This window comes from Triplophysa rosa, linkage group LG11, assembly GCF_024868665.1.
Source record: "Triplophysa rosa linkage group LG11, Trosa_1v2, whole genome shotgun sequence".
In the NCBI taxonomy this organism is placed as follows: domain Eukaryota; kingdom Metazoa; phylum Chordata; class Actinopteri; order Cypriniformes; family Nemacheilidae; genus Triplophysa; species Triplophysa rosa.
Genome location: NC_079900.1, coordinates 13944328 through 13966517, shown reverse-complemented (window position 1 = coordinate 13966517; position 22190 = coordinate 13944328). Strand labels below are relative to the sequence as shown.

At 36.5% G+C, this 22190-nt stretch overlaps 1 protein-coding gene across 4 annotated transcripts in view; it reads right to left on the bottom strand.

Moving 5' to 3' along the window:
- itga3a (integrin, alpha 3a) overlaps positions 1–22190 on the bottom strand; it is a 34611-nt gene that overhangs the window by 3817 nt on the left and 8604 nt on the right. For all 4 annotated transcript variants that reach the window (XM_057346219.1, XM_057346221.1, XM_057346220.1 and 1 more), the window contains exons 2-24: positions 16764–16891; positions 16051–16148; positions 15687–15924; positions 15499–15594; positions 13809–14028; positions 13504–13697; positions 13182–13270; positions 11950–12086; positions 11739–11816; positions 11471–11538; positions 11203–11330; positions 10918–11067; positions 10701–10798; positions 10237–10405; positions 8623–8700; positions 8283–8362; positions 7936–8013; positions 7626–7728; positions 6850–7029; positions 6017–6133; positions 5736–5849; positions 3110–3205; positions 2828–2953 (exon numbers count right to left, since the gene is read on the bottom strand). In XM_057346219.1, coding sequence (XP_057202202.1) covers positions 2828–2953; positions 3110–3205; positions 5736–5849; positions 6017–6133; positions 6850–7029; positions 7626–7728; positions 7936–8013; positions 8283–8362; positions 8623–8700; positions 10237–10405; positions 10701–10798; positions 10918–11067; positions 11203–11330; positions 11471–11538; positions 11739–11816; positions 11950–12086; positions 13182–13270; positions 13504–13697; positions 13809–14028; positions 15499–15594; positions 15687–15924; positions 16051–16148; positions 16764–16891 — 2863 coding nt within the window. The remainder of the gene's footprint in view (positions 1–2827; positions 2954–3109; positions 3206–5735; positions 5850–6016; positions 6134–6849; positions 7030–7625; positions 7729–7935; positions 8014–8282; positions 8363–8622; positions 8701–10236; positions 10406–10700; positions 10799–10917; positions 11068–11202; positions 11331–11470; positions 11539–11738; positions 11817–11949; positions 12087–13181; positions 13271–13503; positions 13698–13808; positions 14029–15498; positions 15595–15686; positions 15925–16050; positions 16149–16763; positions 16892–22190) is intronic.

The following is a 22190-nucleotide window of genomic DNA, read 5'->3' as shown; positions in this document are numbered from 1 at the left end:
CAAGTATTTAAAGCATTTGTTTTATTTTTAGTGCATGATTTTCCATAGTCAGGTCAGTGCCATTTTCAGGATGGTCACATCCATTACGGTACATATTCCTCATAAATGGGCACATGAAAATTAAAATAGACAAACTATTTCATGTTCTGTGAAGAGGCATCCCTTCTGCATTTGTTGGGTATAATTGCTTGAGGTTTGTTCATTATAATTCAGAGAAATCCTACCATTTTTGTCACATCCATAAGGCATGTTTATTTCCCTTTTTAAAAGTCTGTGCATTTAACTGAAAATGTATCAATTCGATTTTCTTTGGTTTGTCTTATTAAAGAAAGCTTTTTTCTTTCTACAGCAACAACCCCAGATGATGTACTGAAACGGTACATTAAAGTTTTTTGTGCCTTCAAAAAAGAAGGAAGCATCAGTAAGGCATGCACCAAAGTTGGGGTTGACCGAAATACACTCGCAATAACAGCTGTTGTGGCTGAAATACAGCTTGTTGATCCAGAGTTTTACCGAATCATCCCAAAGTTCAGAGCCAAGGAGGAGAAACTCCTTGACTTTGCAAAACGGTGCCTGCAGTCTCTGACAGCAGACCTCAAGTCGACCATTGAAAATGCCAAAAAATGCGTAAACTGCTGCCATTAACATACAGTATAAGTTAAGATAGAAAGATACACAGATACTCTAAGTTGCCCATTTCATTATGTTTAAATTTTATTGTTAAGGCACATTTTGTAATTCATGTCAATTCTTGTTTGATTTCAAAACAAAAGTTTTTTTTCTATTTTTTATTTAAGGATGTCCAAAGGACCTTGTGCGGACATTTTACTTTAGAATCTGTTACATTGCTGAGTGTCATATGTGTTAATAAACATTGTTTATTACTGCATTTTTTTTTAATCTTTTTTGTAGTCCTCTACACTTAACTTACTCAGAATACTTGGGCATTTCATTCAATTGTTAAATTACTCTTAAGTGAAAAGTTCCTATGAAATGATCATGTACTAACACAGACTGTATACAACTATAGCCCTAACAATTACACTTTATTTTAAGCAATCAGTTCCTGAGGAGTTACCATGCAAGTACACTGGTGTTAGAGTGTTAAACAGAGGTTAAGGTTTTGTATATTACACAGTAAGTTGGGACTGTTTTACACTTTATATTGAGTGGACAGTTCCAGAGGAGTTACCATGTAAGTACACTGGTGTTATAGTGTTTTACAGAGGTTAAGGTTTCGTATATTACACAGTAAGGTGTGACTGTTTTACACTTTATATTGAGTGGACAGTTCCAGAGGAGTTACCATGTAAGTACACTGGTATAACAATGTGAAACCTTAGTATTGATTCAACATTAGTCATGTGTTAAATACATGGCATGCACTCCATAAAGTGTCATTGAATTCGAAACTGTTAACTGCAACATTGATGACTAAGGAAGTGGACAAAATTCTGTGAATATATTGTCGTTACAAAATGTAGTTACACAATTCTTGTTACACATGTGCACTTACTGAAGTGTTGTTACCAATGTCCTGTTACACATTTGTACTTAGACCAGCTTTTCAGTGGGTTGTTACATGTGTGTAGTTACACAAATAGTACAGCTGTAGAAACTATGTACCAATGTGTACTTACACTTTAGTTACATACTAAGTACACATCTAGTTACCATGTAAGTTCAGAGGTATTAGGGCCACTTAATATAAAGTGGGACCCAAATGAAATCTGTGTACACTAAGCTGTATTCTGTATTGTTTATATTTTAATTGTATTTTTAAGATATTGTCCTGTAATGTGTGCTGCACCATCCTGTTTATCATAGATTTACAATAAAGGCATTGAGAAAGTGAATTAAAAATGTGTTTTTCTATAGCGAGGTCTGAGACCTGAAAGGCTTATATTTTGCATTTTATTAATTTAATGGTTTATTTTTAAATTATCTTATTAATAGGGCTGTCAAACAATTAATCATTTCCAGGAAAAACGCTTGTGTTACATGATATATGTCTGTGTACTGTGCAAAATAACTTTGTATTTATAAACACAAAAACTTACATGTATATTTATTAAATATATATTTTATTTATTTATATTTACCAATATTTAAAATGACATATATACAGTACATTTTTATATTTTATTTTTATCTTAAATGCATGTATGTCTATGTGATTATAAATACACAATTAATATGCACAGACATATATCATGTAGACACAAACTTTTATTCAGGAAGTGAGTAATCGCGATTAATCATTTGACAAGCCTAATTATTAACATAATAAAATAAGAATTTCAGATTCTATGTTTCCGTTGCTTGACAGTGTGCATTCTAGATGGCATGAACACCACATGTTTGTGTAAAACTTGATGATCGATGTTATCACAGCATGATGTGAGAACTCGCCAAAAAGCACCTTGTGTGTCTCTATGGAAGCAAGGACAACCTGACCTTCTATATGAAAACGTGATTAAAAATCACATTAGTGACCTACAAAAAATGCATAGCCTAGTATGTGTGCAAGTATATTTAATTCATTTTTTATAAACTTTTAAAGTTTAAACGAGATTTTGAATTCTAGATTTCAATGTGGACTTTTGAACCCCACTGTTCTGTATATACAGTATATACATCACACAAAAAGTAACTATTTTTTAACTATTAAAATGTGTGGCAGAATGTGTTGTTGATCCTCACAAGTTGTTAAAGGCGTTCAAGCATAATAATGTGATCAGGTGAAGTTGCCATTCCATCCTGAATGACACATGAATGTGAGAACACAATGAAAGTGTGGAGCACATCAAGCATGACAGATCCTCACCTTCCATAAGAGAATGACAATCAGACCTAGCAGCATCACTCCTGCCAGCACAGACACAATGATAATCCACATAGGCGCTTCATATGCCAGTTCTTCAGCCAGTGCGGGATCTATAACTACTGTGAACTAAACAGAGGAAAAATCTTTGATGTCATTAACTAGGAAACGTATACTGAAAAATTGCCTCATTTCCATATTTATTTGATTTTCCCTCGCTTATGCTAAATGTATGCGAGAGCGATTTCTAGAAGAAGAGGAAACTATAAGATGTTGAGTTAGTACCTCACGGGTGTCGTTGATCATCTTGATGGTAGCTTTGTCTGTTTTTAAACTCAAAGTGGCATTACCAATTACTAATACCCTTGCAGCAGGATAGTCCTAAGAAGACAGCAGTAGACACATTATTTTTCACAACTTTATAAATTGTGTTGCTAACTGTTTAGTAACATTTTGTGACCTAGTTAGCCATTTGAAGGGATTGTTCAACAAAGAATAAATAACTGTTATGTTGTTCAAAACCTGTATATTACTTCTTTTTTAAAACAAGGTAGGCTACTTTGAGAAATGTCTCAGTGGTTTTGTGTCCATACAATGGAAATCAATGAGGACCAATGTTGTTTGGTTACAAACGTTCTTCAAAATATCTTCTTTTGTGTTTTGTAGAAGAAAATCATACAGGTTTAGAAATGAAGGTGAGTAGTTCATAAAATAATTTTATTTTTGCATGAACAATCCCTTTAATGGTAATAATATTTAATCAAAAATATTTTTCCAATTTGTATATAATGTAAATAAACCTGTTTTGTAAATAATTTGAATACATGAATAATTGTATACATGAGATTTTAATGAAATCCACAAAAGCATGCAATTTGGCAAAAGGTTTTTCTAAATAATTGTGATTCCCCCTCCCCAAAAATGGTTAATGGTTTAGTCTGAAGTATGCTTTGGTGAAGAGAGCAGGAGAATGAGTGCGAATGTCGCAGCAAAAATCAGAAATGTCATAAAAAGGAGAAAGGAATTGCTGTATCTATCAAGACGTTCCTTAAGGGCTCTATTATTCCTGCGAGGTGGAACGGAGACGGATTTGCATTATCCAGGAGTATAAACATAATAACGAGGATGTGTAACTACATGCGTGATGCTCATGGAGTTGTCATAACTACAGTATATAACTATACAACTACTGTATATAAAGACGTAAACACATGAACATCTCAGAGCAGCTGAGAGTTTACTTTCCTTTGAGAAAAGCTACTCGCACTGAAACTCAAACGTCTTTGCAGCGGCCCACCAAAATAAAAGTCTGGTTAATTTGAACAAATTATGATCACACATTAAAAAACACAGTAGTACACTTGTAGCATAATCAGTATTAGTTACCATTAGTATACTGTAGTATATCAAGGTGATGGTATAGTATAGTATAAGTACAACATTATACTATATACAATAGTATTCTAGAAAACATCTAGAAGAACTTTTAGAGATTTTTTTTATTTAAACCGGGCACGATTTAATTTGTGTAATTTTTTTTTTTGAAACATAGTTACATAGATACATTATAGGGGCAGTCGTGGCCTAATGGTTAGAGAGTCAGACTTGTGACCAGAAGGTTGCCGGTTGGATTCTCAGGGCCGGCGGGTAACTTGAGCAAGGCACTTTACCCCTACTTGCTCCCCGGGCGCTGCAGTGATAGCTGCCCACTGCTCCGGGTGTACGTGTGTTCACCACTTCCTGTGTTCACTACTCTGGATGGGTTAAATGCAGAGGTCACATTTCAGGTATGGGTCAACATATCTGACAAATAGGTCACTTTTCGGGTATGGGTCACCATATCTGACAAATAGGTCACTTTCACTTTTAATTGTCTTTATTTAATTACATATTATGCAATTCCATATTTTTTCATCAAACATTAAGACTTTAGAAGTGGTCTATTAATTTATTTACATGACTGCATTCTTTTCCATTTTTTTATGTTAGCTTCAGTTATTTGATAACAGACTGATTGAAAAGACTATCATACAATACTGCTGGTCATTTTTACATCTGTTTTATTTATTATTATTTAATAACGTGTTGTCTTTTATTATTCTTTTATTGGCTGGTTAAAAGTCTTCATGCATTTATTTAAGACAATGTTTCATAAGTTCATATAACATTTATAAACATTTAACTTTTAAAAAAGGGTTTACAATAACATTACCATCTTCTGTTAGATGTAAATAGACTAGGTCAAAGTGATATGACATAAAACTTGATATAAAATGTCAAGTTGGAAGGCGGTGGGGGCCCACATCAATATTTTTTCAGGGGGCCCAGAAATCACTAGCTACGGCCCTGCTGGCACCCATTGACTTTCATTATATGGAAACAAAACCCTGAGACATTTCTCAAAATATCTTCTTTTGTGTTACACAGATGAAACAGTGATATATAGGTTTTGAATGACATGAGGGTACATGAATGATGACAGAATTGAATTTTTGGGTGAACTATCACTTTAAAGGTTCTTGTATCTAAAGCACAATACTTGCTGTATGTACAGTACAGCAAATTATTTCAGTGTAAACGTTTGCATCTTGCATCAATTAATTTATAGATAAAACATTAGAGCCGAATACACAGTAGAAACCAGAATCTAGAGATAAGAAATTAATTTTAAGAAATATTTTAATTCACTGCAGAAATGTCCATGATTTTTTAAGACATTTAATATGTAATAATTTCCTGGAATGTTTCAGACTCCAACATTTTTTCTAAAAATGTGAAACCCTATGAACCCACAATAAATATAAGCGAGCACAAACTTCTCAGATTTATCAGATGTATCCTTCAGAGTCTTACATCTGACAAACCTGCAGTAATGAGATGAGAGGTGGTGAAGTTTTGTCTGAAAACTGACCTCAAGCATGGTGCTGTTCCACAAGCGTGCTCTGACAGTGAGTGTGGCTGAGGTGTTCATGTCTAGCAGGGGGCAGGTAAAGGTTTGACAGAGTGCAGTACCTGTGGTACAATCCTGACATTGAGAGCCAATGAGGAGTGACAGAAGTACACTCTTAATTATTTGAAAAACCTGTCAAGTCTCTGTTGTACACTTGATCATGCAAACTATCAGAGAAGACATGGCAGTTTTATCCAGTTGCCTAGCAACCAAACAATGGTTAAGGAGACTGATATATTCACCAGGTTGACAGTTCTCCTGTGGATGCCCCGTGGGATAAGAGAGGCCTGTGGCTCAGATAGGTCAGATTCAATGGAGGTCTCGTCTCTCTTTTTCCTTCCAGACTTGTGCTCTGACACCTATCCATGGGACATAATACATGCAAATAATTAACAAGGACATTACATTAAGTGCACTAGAATTAGAAAAATAACGTTCTGTAACATTAAACCATATCGATGAGCGTAAATCACCTTCAACCAGCATATTTTTGATGTACATATGATGTTCTCGAATTGTGTTTATTAATTGTGTAACAAAGGATAGAGTTGAAGTTTCCAGACCGGAACTGAATAGCCATGGTTTAGATTCTTCGTAAGGCCTTGTCTCACTACCTTATAGGCACAGAGAGATAGACAGTCTAACTCCCAGAAGCACCTTCTATTTTTTAGTAGGCATAAGCATTTTTAAAAGGTAACTCCTATATGGCTTATATTGGGAGAGATTGTGGTGAGAGGTACGGGTTACACATTTTTGGAAAGGACGAGCTCCACAATTCAGAGCTCTCGCTATGCGATTCTTGTGAGAGGGATTCAAAGGTAAAGTACACAAAAAACTGAAAACCCTTTCATCTTTTTCTCAGCATAAGGTCCACACAAGAAGGTGATGTGAACATGAATTTAGGACACTGATAGTCACTTTCATTGTATAATGCCAACATTCTGGTACAGGTAGGAATCAAGACATGACATGAAAGTATATAAATGATAACATAAACGTTCATTTATGTGTGAGCTAGCCCTTTAAGTGCACTGTATTACAAAAGAAACTGACAGTCATACGTCCAGTGACTTACTGTTTTATTGAGAGGGTTAATGATGTTTCCTGCAGGGACACAAGAGGGTTGGGATGTTCCTGTCATCTGGATCTCTGACAGGTAAAGTACCCACTTCTCATTGGCCACTGCATAAGGCCACTGAAAGACCATTTCTAGATGGCCCAGATTTCCTGAAAGAGGTTTTCCTGAAAGCCCCACCTGCGGATAAGTGAACACACACAACATAACTACACTAAGTAACTGTCTTTCTTTATTTACCGTAACACTGTTTTTAAAATAGCAGTGTTAAAAATAGGACATGAAACTATATTGTGAATTATTCTTTTATATTTTAAAGAAGTATATAAAATGATTGATCAGTTGTTGCTTTGTATATCTATGACAAATATCGCAGGTCATTTTACAGCATAATGAATCATTGTCTTGGTGAAATGGCAACACCGACACAAAATCGTGAGCGCTCATCACGATTTTGTTTCTCATACTTTGTTTTTGAATAACTTATTTGTGATATGAGAGTAATATTTTATTTATGCAGTGCCACATGGACTGCAGAAATAAAAACCTTTCGACATCGTAGAAAACATCTAATGATAACATTTCCATTAGGGTGAAAGTTGTTAGAAAGCAAGAAAGTTGCGACAGATGTTACTTACATAAGCTATTGTTTTTCCATTGAAATTATGAAAAGGTGTCATTTTATTTTATTGGCGTATCCCTGTGCAATTTCACAACCCTGTCTGGCAGTTTTTGAGCTGTGAGTTGTATGCCAAAGACTGTAAAAATAGTCTTACCGTGAAGTTGAATTCCACTGGGCTTCCCATATCGCTGGTGGATTTCATAGCCGATTCCCCCACGACTTTGCCACTGAATTCTGTCCTAAACTGGATGGGGGATCTACAGAAAAAGTGAAGATTTTTAAACAAACTATAAATAGGCATAAGACATACTCAGATTTGTATGTAGCTCTTGGTAGTGTTTAATGTCAAAAGACAGGCTAAAATGCTGAATTCACAACTGTAACATGAGTCATTTTTGACATTACTTTGAAAAGCAGTGAAGATACGCTGAAATGCTTTAAGCGTAAAATAGCACATAACTCACACAAGAAAGGTAGGCCGCAGGATGTACTCCACCATCAGCACTCTCGACAGGGGCTGTAGATCATTTTGATCACTCCGCCTGAGAAGTGCAGATGAAATCATCAGCAAGTGTCCAAATCTGAATCAAACCCTTTGAACTTTATCTTCATGTAGTTAAAGCAGTAAACCTGACTAATGAATCACTGTGGGGAACTTGCAATGCTTATGCACTGGATTCTCATGAAAGAAGCAACAGTGGCAGTGTTAAATGATATTAATAGGTGTGCCTTGATTAGAAATATCCTTTTTTTTACAGTTCTAGTTAACAATCTATCTTAGAATCTGAATTCATTCATATCCTTTCCGTACGTTGAGAGTTGCAGCTCGGTCTGAATCTCCAGCATATCTATCGTGATTCCCGTTGTTTCGAAGGTGATCTCAATCTCCACCTGTGAAAGATAGAAGTGACCACAACAAAATGCTTTATCCACCTTAAAATCCATTACAGCTCTATTAGTAATGCTTTTCATTACTACTTTAGGCTCAATTCAGATTCTATTACCATATCTACTGTCGCCAATAAATAATAATAATAAAAAAAACATTGAATACTAGATGTAATCCATGCATCGTACTGTTGCTCTATATCGTGTTATGTGCAGTATGTGTATAAATGGATGTGAGTTCAGGAGTGGTTATGAGAACCCACCTTCTGACTGCTTTTGAAAGGATCTCCCAGTGTACACAGAAGAAAAGGCCCTTCAGGAGATAACTCAACACTCAAGTTCTGTAAAGCAACAAAAACATGGACTGAAGGTTAGGGGGCAATAAGCAAGACCCCATTAACCACAAGAGCCAGATATCAATTCTCTTTAGATTAATGATACCAGTAAACTATGTGCTATAAACAGCATCTTATATCATAATGATACATATTTGTTGCTAGTAAAAACTCCAAAATGTAATTTATTTGGCTCATTATATAACCGTGTGGACAATACAATTTTAATGCCTATTTAGTCATGTGTATTTCTCAATGCAAGACTCATTTGATTACTTTCTTTTTCATCTGGAACTTGATAGATGCATAACACAAAATGAGATTACTCATAACAAATAAATGATAAGCATCACTGCAAAAACAATCTGAGATTATATAACACTTGAGTTAAAAACAAAAGACAGAATTGCATTATAAATGTGACTGGATGAGCCTCATTTGAGGCCGTTATATAAACAGCTGAGAGAGACACACACACACACATCAGTTTAATACTGCATTAATATGCCAACTCGCTATTCAACAACCTACAGTTACACAGTGTTTACACAGGACACAGGTGTTACATGACAACATGTAAATCCCTCCCACTATAATGCTGGTATAGTATAAAAATGGTACAGCAGAATGCTGAAACATTTGTGGCCGTCTGTGAAATTCAGGATAAAGTCTCAAAATCTAATTATGAGCTCAAAAGTTCTTTGAGGAGGTCTACCAGTAGTTAAGTTTGGGCCACATAGGGTTTGTTTATGTTGTTGCAGCTGAGACCATCTATAGAACAGATTTTGAAATACAGTATTCAAATTATCATAATGAATTAAATTATCATTGTTATTATTATAATACTGAATACTAATTATTTGAAATACTGAAATGAATTATTTTATTGGAACTATGTATTTTTTGTGTAAGATACTTAAACGTAAAATTGTACGTAAAAAAAACTTAAGTCTTTGACACGGCCTTACTCAGTCCATAATAAAGAAATCAATATAATATTTTTACAGAACTTTCTTTACGTTGGATGACTTTATGTAGTAAATCACAAAAAAATGTCTTGAGCTGGATTTTACAACTTTGCATATTATGTGCCATATTGTCCAGTCAAGACATGTCATGCACTGTCAAAAAAAGGTTTAATATCGTCAAACCTTAAATCGTCGACTTTGTCGCTAAGGTTATTTTTTGTACCTTTACAGGTATACAGAACATAATGTAAAGTTGTTCCTTTTGGGGTCCATTATTGTACCCTAAGGAACTTTTCAAAGGTACAGTTAAATGTTTTATACCCCCAATATTTAACTGGTACACAATAGGTCCTAATAATAACATATGTCCCCAAAAATGTACAACATTTTATTTGTTGTATACCTTTAAGGCTACCACCCCAGCAATTTTAAACCTTTTTTATGACGGTGTGATTTTTTAAATAACAATGAGGAGAAGTGTTACATGAGAAACTGATGTGCACTGTGTAATGAATTATTGAAAGTTTAGACAGAAGTAAAAAACTGAAATGATCTTAAGGCCTTTGCTTCTTACCTTGGGGCTCAGACTAGAGAAGCTGAGTGAGGTGGGAATAGTGACATTTAAAACAGCGCTGTAAGCATTTTCTGCTCTCCTGTCCTCTGATGGAAAGTTGGTTACAATTACCATCAACCTCAGCTTCTTCACTTCAGCCGTGTAGAGGAAAACCTGCCGGCCATCCTGCCTGCAGAAACACACCAACGTTTATTAATAAAGCAGCATCACGCAAGCAAAAACCCTGCTGGTATACTAAACTCTTAAAACGCTGTTTGGCCAATGTTGATATATAGTTCATTTGACGTCTGTTATACGATGTCTTCATTCAGTGTGGGTAAAAGGAAAGACATTTGCAACCCCAGCTGCCCTTGTAGGAAGTAAAGATCTGATTGGCTGTATTCTTTATAGCATTATACAAGACATTGATTCAGTCTGTGAATCATCTATTTCTCCTTTCACATGAAGAGCAATACGTGACTTACGTGGGAAACGGTCTGTTCTGCTCATCTGTGTACACAGCCGTCGTTTGAAGGTTGCTCTCGCATTTGTTATCCGGTCCACATGCTTTCTGAATGTGAATCTAAAGAACGAGATGGCATTGGTTGTGTGGAGCTGAAAACACAGCCAGGTGGTGCAGGGCAAACATTACGTCTCTAATATAACTCTATTTGCGCTCCAGCAAAGCAAACTGTGCGATACCTCAGTCCTGCCTGTCAGAACTTCCTTCTGGCTGATCACAGGAAAAGCACCGAGATCTTCCACCGCCGCTCCGGCTGACGGAGGAGGTTCCACCAAAGATATGCTCAGCAAAAAAACTATCGGAGCCACTTTGTCTTGAATGGTCTTGGACTGTCAAAGTTAGACACAGACAAAAGAGACGTTGAGCCTCATACTGACCACACGTGACAGAATATTCCAAAACATATCAGCTTCTGTATCAAAGAGTAATAAGATGAAAGGTTTAAAAGCGGCCTTGTTTCATACCACAAGCTCGAGAGTCAAAGAACGACATTCACCAGACGGATTAACGGACATTCTGCCCTCTCTGTTGTCACGGAAACGAACACGAGGACTCCGATGATACGGATCAGCATCTACTGTATATTGAAAAGCTGGCGAAACAACAGAGCTTTCTTAGAACTACATGTCGGATCTGAATCCAGACACTCAGAACATAAAACGGCACGTTGAATCATGCTTGTAGGATGCTTGGATGTGTATTTAGGGTAAAGCATGGTGATGTAGCACTTACTAATACTCTTCTGGGAACTGGTACTGCCAGTGCTTAGTGTGTAGGAGAGACAGATTGTTGCCTTTATACTGGAGCAAGAAAAAACAATTGTATGGTTTTAAACAATGCATGGAGTGGAGAAAATAAAGAAGTCTGACATGGGAGAATCACAAGTTACACTTTTAGAATTGTTTGACTATATTCTCAAAAACGTAGCATTTGTGCCTACAAAGATGTACGTATCAATACGGTGAACTGTGTGCATTTCTATGAAAGTCAACTTTTGTACCAGGAATCACAATCATTGGGGTCAATAACTTCTGGTGTCACAGTAAAAGTCTTCTTTAGGTGAATCACTGGACGGGCCCTTATGAGGAATACAGAAGAAAATATAGTAAGATATAGTTCCCGAAATGCTACACCAATACATGTAGTGTATCTTGGAATCTTTTTTTTTATATTTGCCAGCTTTATGTTACCCAACTTCACTATCAACTCACCTAAGCAGAACCACACGGTCATCTAATGATCCAACCAATATATCAGGGTAACTGTTGCTGTCCACATCCAAGCCACCACTGATGGAATAACCAAATGTCTGGAATCCAGCACCTGCGATATCTTTCCCCTCAATGACCTGGGAAACAATGTAAAAGCAGAAGTAATACATTTGCGGTAAAATTTCCTAAGCGTGATTTTGTCATATGAATGTTATTTATGTACAGTATGTTTTTAATGCTCGCTCACTGTGGATTAAGTTGTAGTTGTATTGTTGTATAGCAACAGTTAAATCAGGAGCGTTAACCTCTAATAGTTGTAAAACAAAACCTGATTCTCACATTAAAAGAATTTATGAAAAATTGCTAAAATGTAATAACACGGCCTATTAACACGGCCTATTATCACATGACAATAGAACTTTTAATGTCAGCATAAAATAGAAGTTGTGATGGTGTTTTCTTCTGAATTGTGATGTATATCTGAGTGTAATGGTTTCTAAATTTAGAAAAATGTAGGGCGGAGCTTGATTAGATTTAATTAAGGCTGGCCATTGGACAGTCAATAGTCCCGCCCTCTGGCCGAGACATATCATGCAAAAAAGTGTCATTTGGAGGGGGAGGGGACATTTCTGATTTTAATGAAAGATTATGCATGCACATGAAATAAAATAATAATAATAATCATTTGATGGATAAATCACTCATGATAAAAAATGCAATATTCCATTAAAAAAATAAGAATTGTCATTTTGATTTCATGGTCACTTCATTAACATTTATATTTAATACAAAAAAATTTGGTAACACTTTAGTATAAGGACCAATTCTCAGTATTAACTAGTTGCTTATTAGCATGCCTATTATTAGCATATTGGCTGTTTATAAGCACTAATATAGCACATATTCTACATGACCATACTCTACATCCCTAATCCTACCCAATACCTAAACCTAACAACTACTTTACTAACTATTAATAAGCAACAAATTAAGAGTTCACTAAGCAAAAGTCGTAGTTAATAGTTTACTAAAACCGAGAACTGGACCTTAAAATAAAGTGTGACCAAATTTTTTACAACAAAATACAATACATTTTGCAGTGACGCTGGAAGTATACATTAAGTAAATAGGATCAAATCTATAAGTAAATTCAGATAAAATGCATAAAAACTGCATTAAATAAGTAGGATCAAATTTTGTTTATTTTAATGTTTCTAAAAACATAATCTTACCTGACTAGGCGTGTGTGATATGCCATTCTTGTTGCCCATCCATACAGACACCATGCCTGACTCATGATATGGAGCCCCAACAGCAAAATCTATGACAGACAGAAAGGAGTAAGAAACAATCAGTGAGAAAATACTTCTTAGTGAAGCCACAAGAAGGCAGTAGAGTGAAATGTTCTTGGCCTCAGCATGAGCCGTGCCTGACTGACCTTTCACATATTCGCAGAATGACTGCGAATAACCACCACATTAGAAACCAACATTCATGTTCCCTACACTAATCAAACACAGCATGCAAAACAAGCAAATATTCCTCAGATCTTACCTAGGAAACCGTCCTGGTTAACATCACCGATAGCAACAACAGCCATGCCAAAGGCAGAGTCTTTAGACCCATGGAGGGCCAGGTCGGCTTTTTGGGGAAAAGCTCCATTCTGGTTCATATAGATATACACCGCCCCACCTTCAAGTTTACTCCGCTCAAAATAAAAGGGTGCTCCAACAATCAGATCCTTCCAGCTGTAAGGATAATAAGAAGACTCCATTAAGGACTTCATTATCTAAATCAGGGTTTCTTGTTTAATCGATGACCGCTAGTTTATGGAGAAATAAGCCAAGAATTGTCTTTACCCGTCATTGTTAAGATCCACCAGAGCAATGCTGTTGCCAAAATAGGATCCAGTTTGCTCCCCCATGAGAATATTATTGACTTGGAGTTTTCCTTGCATGCTACTGGTTTTTAAAGATGTGGCTATTATCACCGATCCATTGGCTTCATATCGTGGGGCTCCTGTTACCACTGTGTATTCCTTAGTGCTTAATATCCCATGATCCACTGCTACTGAGTAACCTGCCAAGCAATTAATCAAACAATCAATCAATCAAGATCAATCACCAATAACAAAGTGCAACTTTCAGTTTTAATACGCTGTTAGTACAATTCTTGACACAATCTGTTGACACAATAAAATTGGAAATCGAAAAGCAAAATAACTATCGATTGCATGCAATCACTGTTGTTATCATCTACTGTAGTAAATAATGAATGCTTAGTTCCAAGTATTGAATAAATGTCCATCACTGATTCTTGAAATAGAGCACAATGCCTATCAAACTTGTGTCCTTACTCCTTCAGGATTTTAATAATCCTGAATAAATCAGCAAATGTCATGGGAAGCTATAACTCTAAAGACCCTTGTCTGCACTTTCTGTTCATCGTGTGAATATTGTTTTCCAGTATGCTACTGGAGACCCAGAATGAGAAGAAAACCCACCACTGGAATGGATTTGTTGAATTAAAATATTACATACACATTAGTTAGCTCTTCTATTTTGTTTTCTAAATCTGTTTAGATCTCTTTGTCAACACCGTCACTAATTCTCAGCATCATCAGATGACTGTTTTGATTAATTTTAGATTTTTTGTTCAATTTACTCTGTTACCATTAGAAAATCAACTAAACTGATGTCTTATTCACCTAAAACAATGGTTAAATATGCTTGCTATTGAAAGGAAAAGAATTGGAGAATTTTGGATTTTTCATAATATGTGAAAACAGTGTATTATTTAGCTTTACTGAACACCATTATTAAATAACAAAAGAATTTACGCTGTTGTTAAATGATTCAAATAAAAAAGCGCGCTTTTAAGTATGTCTGACAAATTTTACACAAGTAATGAATAAATGTCCATTTTTAGGAAAAAATGCTTTTTCACAAAAGCCTGTTTCCTTACATTATCCATTATCTGAGACTTTTGTCTATAGACTGATTCATTCCTAATTAACAAAGTACTACAAATAAATAGCATTAAAGATGTGTTTTGTCCCTTATCTCAAGAATCAGTGCTATAAATCCTAACCCTAACAAAATTAAGGGAAAATTGTTTTGTTTCACAGGGTATGCATGTAGTGATTAAAACAAACCCACCAAACCCTTAAATGAGTGTGGCTCAGTGGTTAGAGCATGGCACTAGCAATGCCAAGGTCATGGGTTAGATCCCAGGGGATTGCACAAATGTATAATACAATGCAATGTAAGTCACTTTGGATAAATGCGTCTGCTAAATGTAAACGTAATATTATAGAAACACTGTATCTGCTTTGGATAAGAGTCAAAATATGGTCATGTAAATCAGAGAATGAACATTTTCTGTTGAAAACCATTACTTAAGTATAAAAATATGCTTGTCAACTTTGACCACACAGTATTTATCATTTAAAAAGTACAGTGTTTTTTCCATTTCCTGAAAAACAGCTAATTTGGACAACCAAGGTTTCAGAAGGACAGCAACGATATTAAAGCTGCGCCACTGTCTTACCAATATAAATATTCCCTTTATCCCCTGAATCTGGAAACTTGCTTTTCAGTGTATACCATGCATCTGCAGGATCATGCCACTTCAAAAATGCATTCCCTATTAAGAGAAAGGGGGAATTTAACAAACGTCATTCTTTCATTATATAACTGATTTAAAATATTGGTTTACTGCATGCAAACTTCCCTTACCTTGCCAGTTGTAGCAACCGGGAGCACCTAGGATGACATCAGTCTGAGTGAAGGCAGAAGACATTCCAGCAAGACACATGCCCTCATAGTTTTTATTTCCAATGGGGTCACACACCTCATCGTGTGACTGCCATTGATGGTCATCCTTGTCATACATTAAATTATTTCCACGAATGAAGCACTTTCCAATCATGCGGAAGTTGGATGACATGTTCCGGATGTAGCGATGACCACAGGCCTATCAGAGAGATAAATATTATATGTACACTTATGATTTTTTTTATTCAGTTGCAACACAGAGGAGAGTAAATGACGACCAAACTTTTTGACCTTTTTAAGAAGGGGGCATTATTATGAAACTCACCAATACACGACCACCTGGATGACTCTGACTGGCAACAGACACACCTAGCCACATTCCTTCTATTACCTCAATGTTAGGGTTTGGCATGTCATCGGGATCTGCATAAGACCAAGCACACAATGATCAGTATATTATATAAGCTTCAGAATGCTTAGTGGTTAACGATGAACTATGGCCAATACTCATTTAGCTCATTTAGTCTTTCAGGAAGAACTAGTGGACGAATGTTACATTGAAATAAATGACACCATTAAAGATCATTGAAACCCACATTTCAATTATTCCTTCAGCACTGTGTATTAGATTAGTATCTGTGTAAACTAACGAAATTATAGATAACAAAACAGAAATCCTGTGTTAATTTATTCACCCTCATGTGGTTGAAAACCTGTATATGTCTCATTCTTCTGTGGAAAACAAAAGATGATATTCTGAGAAATGTGGTTCTGTGCCCATAGAATGGAAGTCAAAATATCTTAGATGTTCTACAGAAGAGTCATGCAGGTTTGGAATGACATGAGGGTGAGTAAACATTGACAGAATTTCATTTTGGGTAAACTATCCCTTTAAATGTATATTACAAATAGCCTATAATGTGACAAAATTATTTAAAAAAAATCAAAAAGTATAATATTGATAATAATACTATTAACTAACTTTATATCAATTACATATTTCAAATGTAAGTTTGGTATGAATGGCTGGAAAATTACTTGATTTAACAAGGTTCAGTCTTTTACAGTCTTTGGGATCTGCTGTGATTGGACAGGCATACATATCTCCAGTCTCATTGGCAGGCAGCCCAGACTCCGCCTTCTCCTTAGGTGCTCCTACAAGAAGTCTGGAACAAGCAAAAATCGTATTCAGCTAAAGCCTGTCCTGAGGTGATATATTAAGACACAGCTGTCACAGAGACACAGTAACGGTTATTTAAGACAAAAATGCACACTTTTAAGGAAAGGACTTAAATTCACATTCAGCTGTGTATCTATCACTTGTATTTCATCTGATCGTCAAACCTTAGCACACACTGCAGATAACAGATAACCTCAAGCACGTCTAACCCACATCTGTCTGGGCTTGTTGGGCTTTGTGAAATGATTTTGACTGGAAGGACTTGTCAGAGCCCATTACTACAGGGGCACAATGCACATAGTCACAATTCTAGTGAAATCAGCCAAGGTAACTTTATCCACAAAATTAAAATATAAACATAGAAGTAAAGCATATTTAGCAAAAATACACTTATTTTAGTACATTTAAGACACTGTTGATTGTAAAGTAATTGCAGTGTTACATTATTTTCATGACAGTTACACAGGTTTTTATCTACTAAAGGTCCAGTGTGTCATTTTTGGGGGGATCTATTGACAGAAATGCAATATAATATACATAGCTATGCGTTTAGAGGTGTATAAAGACCTTACATAATGAAGAGTTATGTTGTTATTACCTTAGAATGAGCTATTTCTATCTACATACTGTCATGAACGTGGGTGGTGAGGACAAGGACAGAGGACCCAGGTGCAGACAGCGGGTAAGGGGTTAACAAGACATTTAATAAAATATAAGTACAAAACAAACACCCACGGGGGGGTAACATAACAAAACACTAGGGTATAAAACATGACACCAAGGACAAGGACTAACTACACCTAACCAGACTAAGACAACACTCGAATTAAATACAACATAACTAAACTACACTGACAAGACAGGAACTCACCACATATGACACACACACGACCGTACAATGATTCAGCACAGGACAATGAAACAAGAGGACTATATAAAGGGGACTAAATCAAGAAGGGGACAGGTGCGGGACATGAACTAATTAACAAGCAATAACGAGACGAAAGGGCGGGAACAGAGACGCCACACCGGAGAGAGGGAGTATATGGAATACCAAAACTGACTCTCTCCACATAAAACAAGAGGTTCTATCATGGTTCTGCCACTAGGTCAAGAAAAGCAAGACAAGGTGGGGCAGAACCATGACACATACACCGCGGGTCCCCTTGCATGGAATTCGTCATGTTGTTTCTAAAGTAGCCCTTAACGGACAAACTGCTCTACAGAGCGTTTTTCGTAAATACGTTATCTCCTTCGGCAAAGGAGCGAAAACGTGGCGACATCTTAAGCCCCGGTCACACTTTTCCCTACAGACCGGAAACGCGAGCCCGTCCAACGATATTTCGCATTTAGCTGCGTGGCAAAGTTCAAGTTTGTTGAACTCTGACCTTCGAATTCGCGTCACGTGAGTGCGTGAGACCAATAGACGATCAAAACGTCACAGCGTGACCTCTCGAACACGCTTTTTACAGAAATGTAAAAAATGGAGGACTCGCCACCGCCCATTTTCGTACCACTGTCCGAACGATCTTCGCATGCACAAAGTCATGTCTAACCGCGGCTTTAGTCCTGTGTCAGCCGCCATAGTGCAGGGGTGAGTGGTGGAGGTAGCTGTTGGTTGCAATTCACAACCTCACCACTAGATGTCATTAAATTTTATACACTGGACCTTTAAATTTGGCTGTTTAACCTACAATATATAAAAGCAATAAACTAGGTAAAATCTCAAGCAAGCTGATGTCATCACTACTTTCCTTTAATCTCACAGGCGTGAAATTACAATGTGCACCCTGCATTCTTAACCTTCATGTACTGGAACTGATGTGTGACTGATGTGATTTCAATCACAAAACTATGCATCATTAAAACACAGACATCCAGATCTCCTGTAATGGATCAGATATAATCCTCAAGAGCCTTTAAAATGTGGGCCGAATTAAAGAGGCGTTTCTTTAAAATATCATCAGTTTCATTTTAATATTTTTCTGAGAGTATGACAGACATAATCACTCCAGCAGAGATGCCCACATTAACGTTTTATGATTTTTGGACACATGCTTTAGCTGCTGTTTTATCCACCTTTCTGCCTGAGCCCTCATAAATATTCCGCTGTGTGAAGGATGAGTGCTCATCAGATCATGACTTGTGTCTAACTGGATTATAAATGGCCGATGCGATTAATTCTTCTTCTTTAAAATTCAGGCTGGTGTTTTAATGGAAATGTTATGTTATGAGAGAAGTTATGTTATATGTAACAGACGAGACAATAGCATGGCTATTTGAGTGTTAATATTTAATCAAGTGTTTAAATGCTAGTGACAGATGATGCAGGTATTTAAAACAGAAAGCGAAGTTTAAGGCCGGACATGCAGGTAAATGCTACAGGTGAACCAGTGGCATGTGGTAAACTTCTAAATGAGAAGCATCTGCATACTTCAATAGTACGGGTTATGCCAAAGTTCCATGTTATGTTTGCAGACATTTATGCTTCACTATCAAAAAGATGCTGTCTTTCTTCAAACTCTATAGACCGTTTTATCGAACGTGCGCACACCTGACTCCCTGTTAACTTCCGGTTTGTGTTTGGCTAGTGTCTAATAATATAACTATTTATATTTTATTTAATTTATGTTAATATTAATTAATATTATTATTTTTTGTATAATAATTGTATTAAATAAATGATTTGTCAAATTTTGTTGTATGTTCATTTTATCAAACAATTTGTTGAATGGGTCCTGTAGTTTGGTCGCATTTAAACAAACCGTATGATGCACTGACAGCGGTTGCTTGGTATCGGAGTCTAAATTCAAAATATTGGAGAGACAAGTTTAGCCAAGTAACGGTTCTTCTCGGTTTCTTTTGATTGTTATCAGAAATAATCTACAGGCACTCTATTGTTTGTGAATGTGTACCGGAAGTTGACTGCACAAATCTGCATTTGTTTATGTTGTCTCTTTGAAACCATCTATACCGCCATTGCCAATATTTTTGTTTTCTGTAGAATTCCATTTTTTTCCATCCAAATATTTCCCTTGCCCATGAAGTGAATATAAAGTATTATGAAATACACAAACTATGAGGTCTCCTTGGCTCACTTTGACATTCCTTCCATTATTCTTAAAGTGGGTTTATTCTCATTTACTTGTTCATATGCATCACACATTGTGATGAGGTAGACTGTGATGAGGACACACAGCCAAGGCCGGATGAAGGAGACAGACATGAGCAGACAATGGAAGACAAAAGGTGAGGTAAAAGACAAAACCCCTCCCTGTGGGCTTAATATTATTTGGACCCTTGATGTCGCCCCCCTCAAACCATCAGCACCACCAATCTGCTTGTGTTCCTGCCTCGTGCTTGTCATGTGACTCTAAATCTGGTTTCATCAAGGACAACACAGGAAATGAGAAAGTCAAGGGAAAGGTGAATGATAGAGAACGAATGTCCTATTCTCCCTCTTATCTGCATGGTAAAAAATCACAACCTTTTCTTTCCAGGTTAAAATCATGATGCATATCCTTGCTGTAAAGAGAAGGGCTATTTGCTTCTGTTTGAAAATCAAATGGTGTAATTTAGATTAAGGACAGCAGACATGTAATAATTCAAAATAAATCATTTTTTTTACATTTAATGGGTGTCAAAATTCTTTAAAGGGGTTGTAACATAAATAGAGGTTGGTCATTTGTTTACCCAACTGAATGTACTATGCAAAACACATAGAAAAAAACACCTCCAGCCCAATTCAAAAAGACTGCTCATTGAAACTAGTTCTGAAATCCTTGAAATTCTGACCCAAAATACATCTACAAATGTCCCTCCACATTTCCAAATCAACAGTGTTTGCAAACGTCCCACATAGGGCACACTATTATTCCAAAAGACCACCTGAACCAACATTTAAATCATAATTCAATACACACAAAATGTTTCATGAGAACCAATGTAATGTGAGAACCCAGGTAAAAAAAAAACACTTTATTTACACTTCCATATGTATAAAGTATTGTCACACATTAATTTAGTGCTGAATATACAAAATGAAACTGCACAGTTAAGAACGCTTAAGGGCAAGTTATGGTCGTGCGTAGGACCTACGCCGTAGCCTCTACGCCATAGGCAATGCACCGGTTTTCTGGCGCATTTTTCTTGTGCGTCATTTGGTTTTGGCTAGAAGGCAGCTACCTTCAGCTGGCATTCACACTTCAATACCACATAATTTTTGTCACGCTGACAACAGTTAATTACTATTTTTTAATTATTGTAAGGTTAGGTTTAGGGTTGGGGTGGGTGTAGGCATTAATAGCTAGGGAGGCGAAGCAGAGGGTCTTGTATCACACTGAAGGGGCTTATTTCGCGATAACAGCCGGCTGCTTGTACATTATCCTGCTTATTACATGGCTACTTGCCACATGAGAAAAAAACTGGACATAAAATGTGAATTTGAAATATTTGATTAGCTCATTTTTACCGAATGCAGACCTTCCGCGAGGAAAAGCCGTTTAGTTTCAGTTTTAAAGTAAGAAATGACGTTCAAACGTCACGAACAGGCAAACTGGTTTAATCATTTGTAAATATAATGTCATATATGTTATTAAAAGACATATTTATAATTCATTTTTGTGTACTATTAAAATGCCCCTCTCAAAATGATTTGCAGCATACGGGTTACAGGGTGTTATTAGTTTTGAGCGGTTGTTGGAATGTCGCGACTGGCCAATCAGAATCAAGCATTCAAATGAGCCGCGTAATAAGGTTATTTAAACGATACAGCAATATGGCCCGTAAATGCGACCTCCAGAGGACGCAACCTCTGAAACGAGCTGCTGATTGAGTTATATTTGCAAACAACAAAACCACTACAAGTGCTAACGTATAAATTATCAGATAAACTTATCACAGGAGTTGCCAGACACTTACAGGAGTGTAATGGAAAGCATAAACTATTACACTCCTGTAAGTGTCTGGCAACTCCTGTGAGCGTGGAGTCTTAGGAGGAGGAGGAGGGGGCGGGGAAAAAAACCTTCGCCAATATTTTGAATTTGACCTGCGATACCAAGCTCAACCGCTAGGTGTCAATGTTACATACTGCTCCTTTAAGAAGTACTAAAAACGAATTTCTTTGTATACGAAGTATAAAACTAGTGCGTGAAAATAGAGCACTTTAAGTACATTTAACTGTATCATAGTGCACTTTGTGTAGGTGAAGGACGGAGCAGCGCAAACCAAAACGGGGTTTTTTATTATTACTAGTTTCATATGCCCTGGCTTTACCGGAAGCCAGT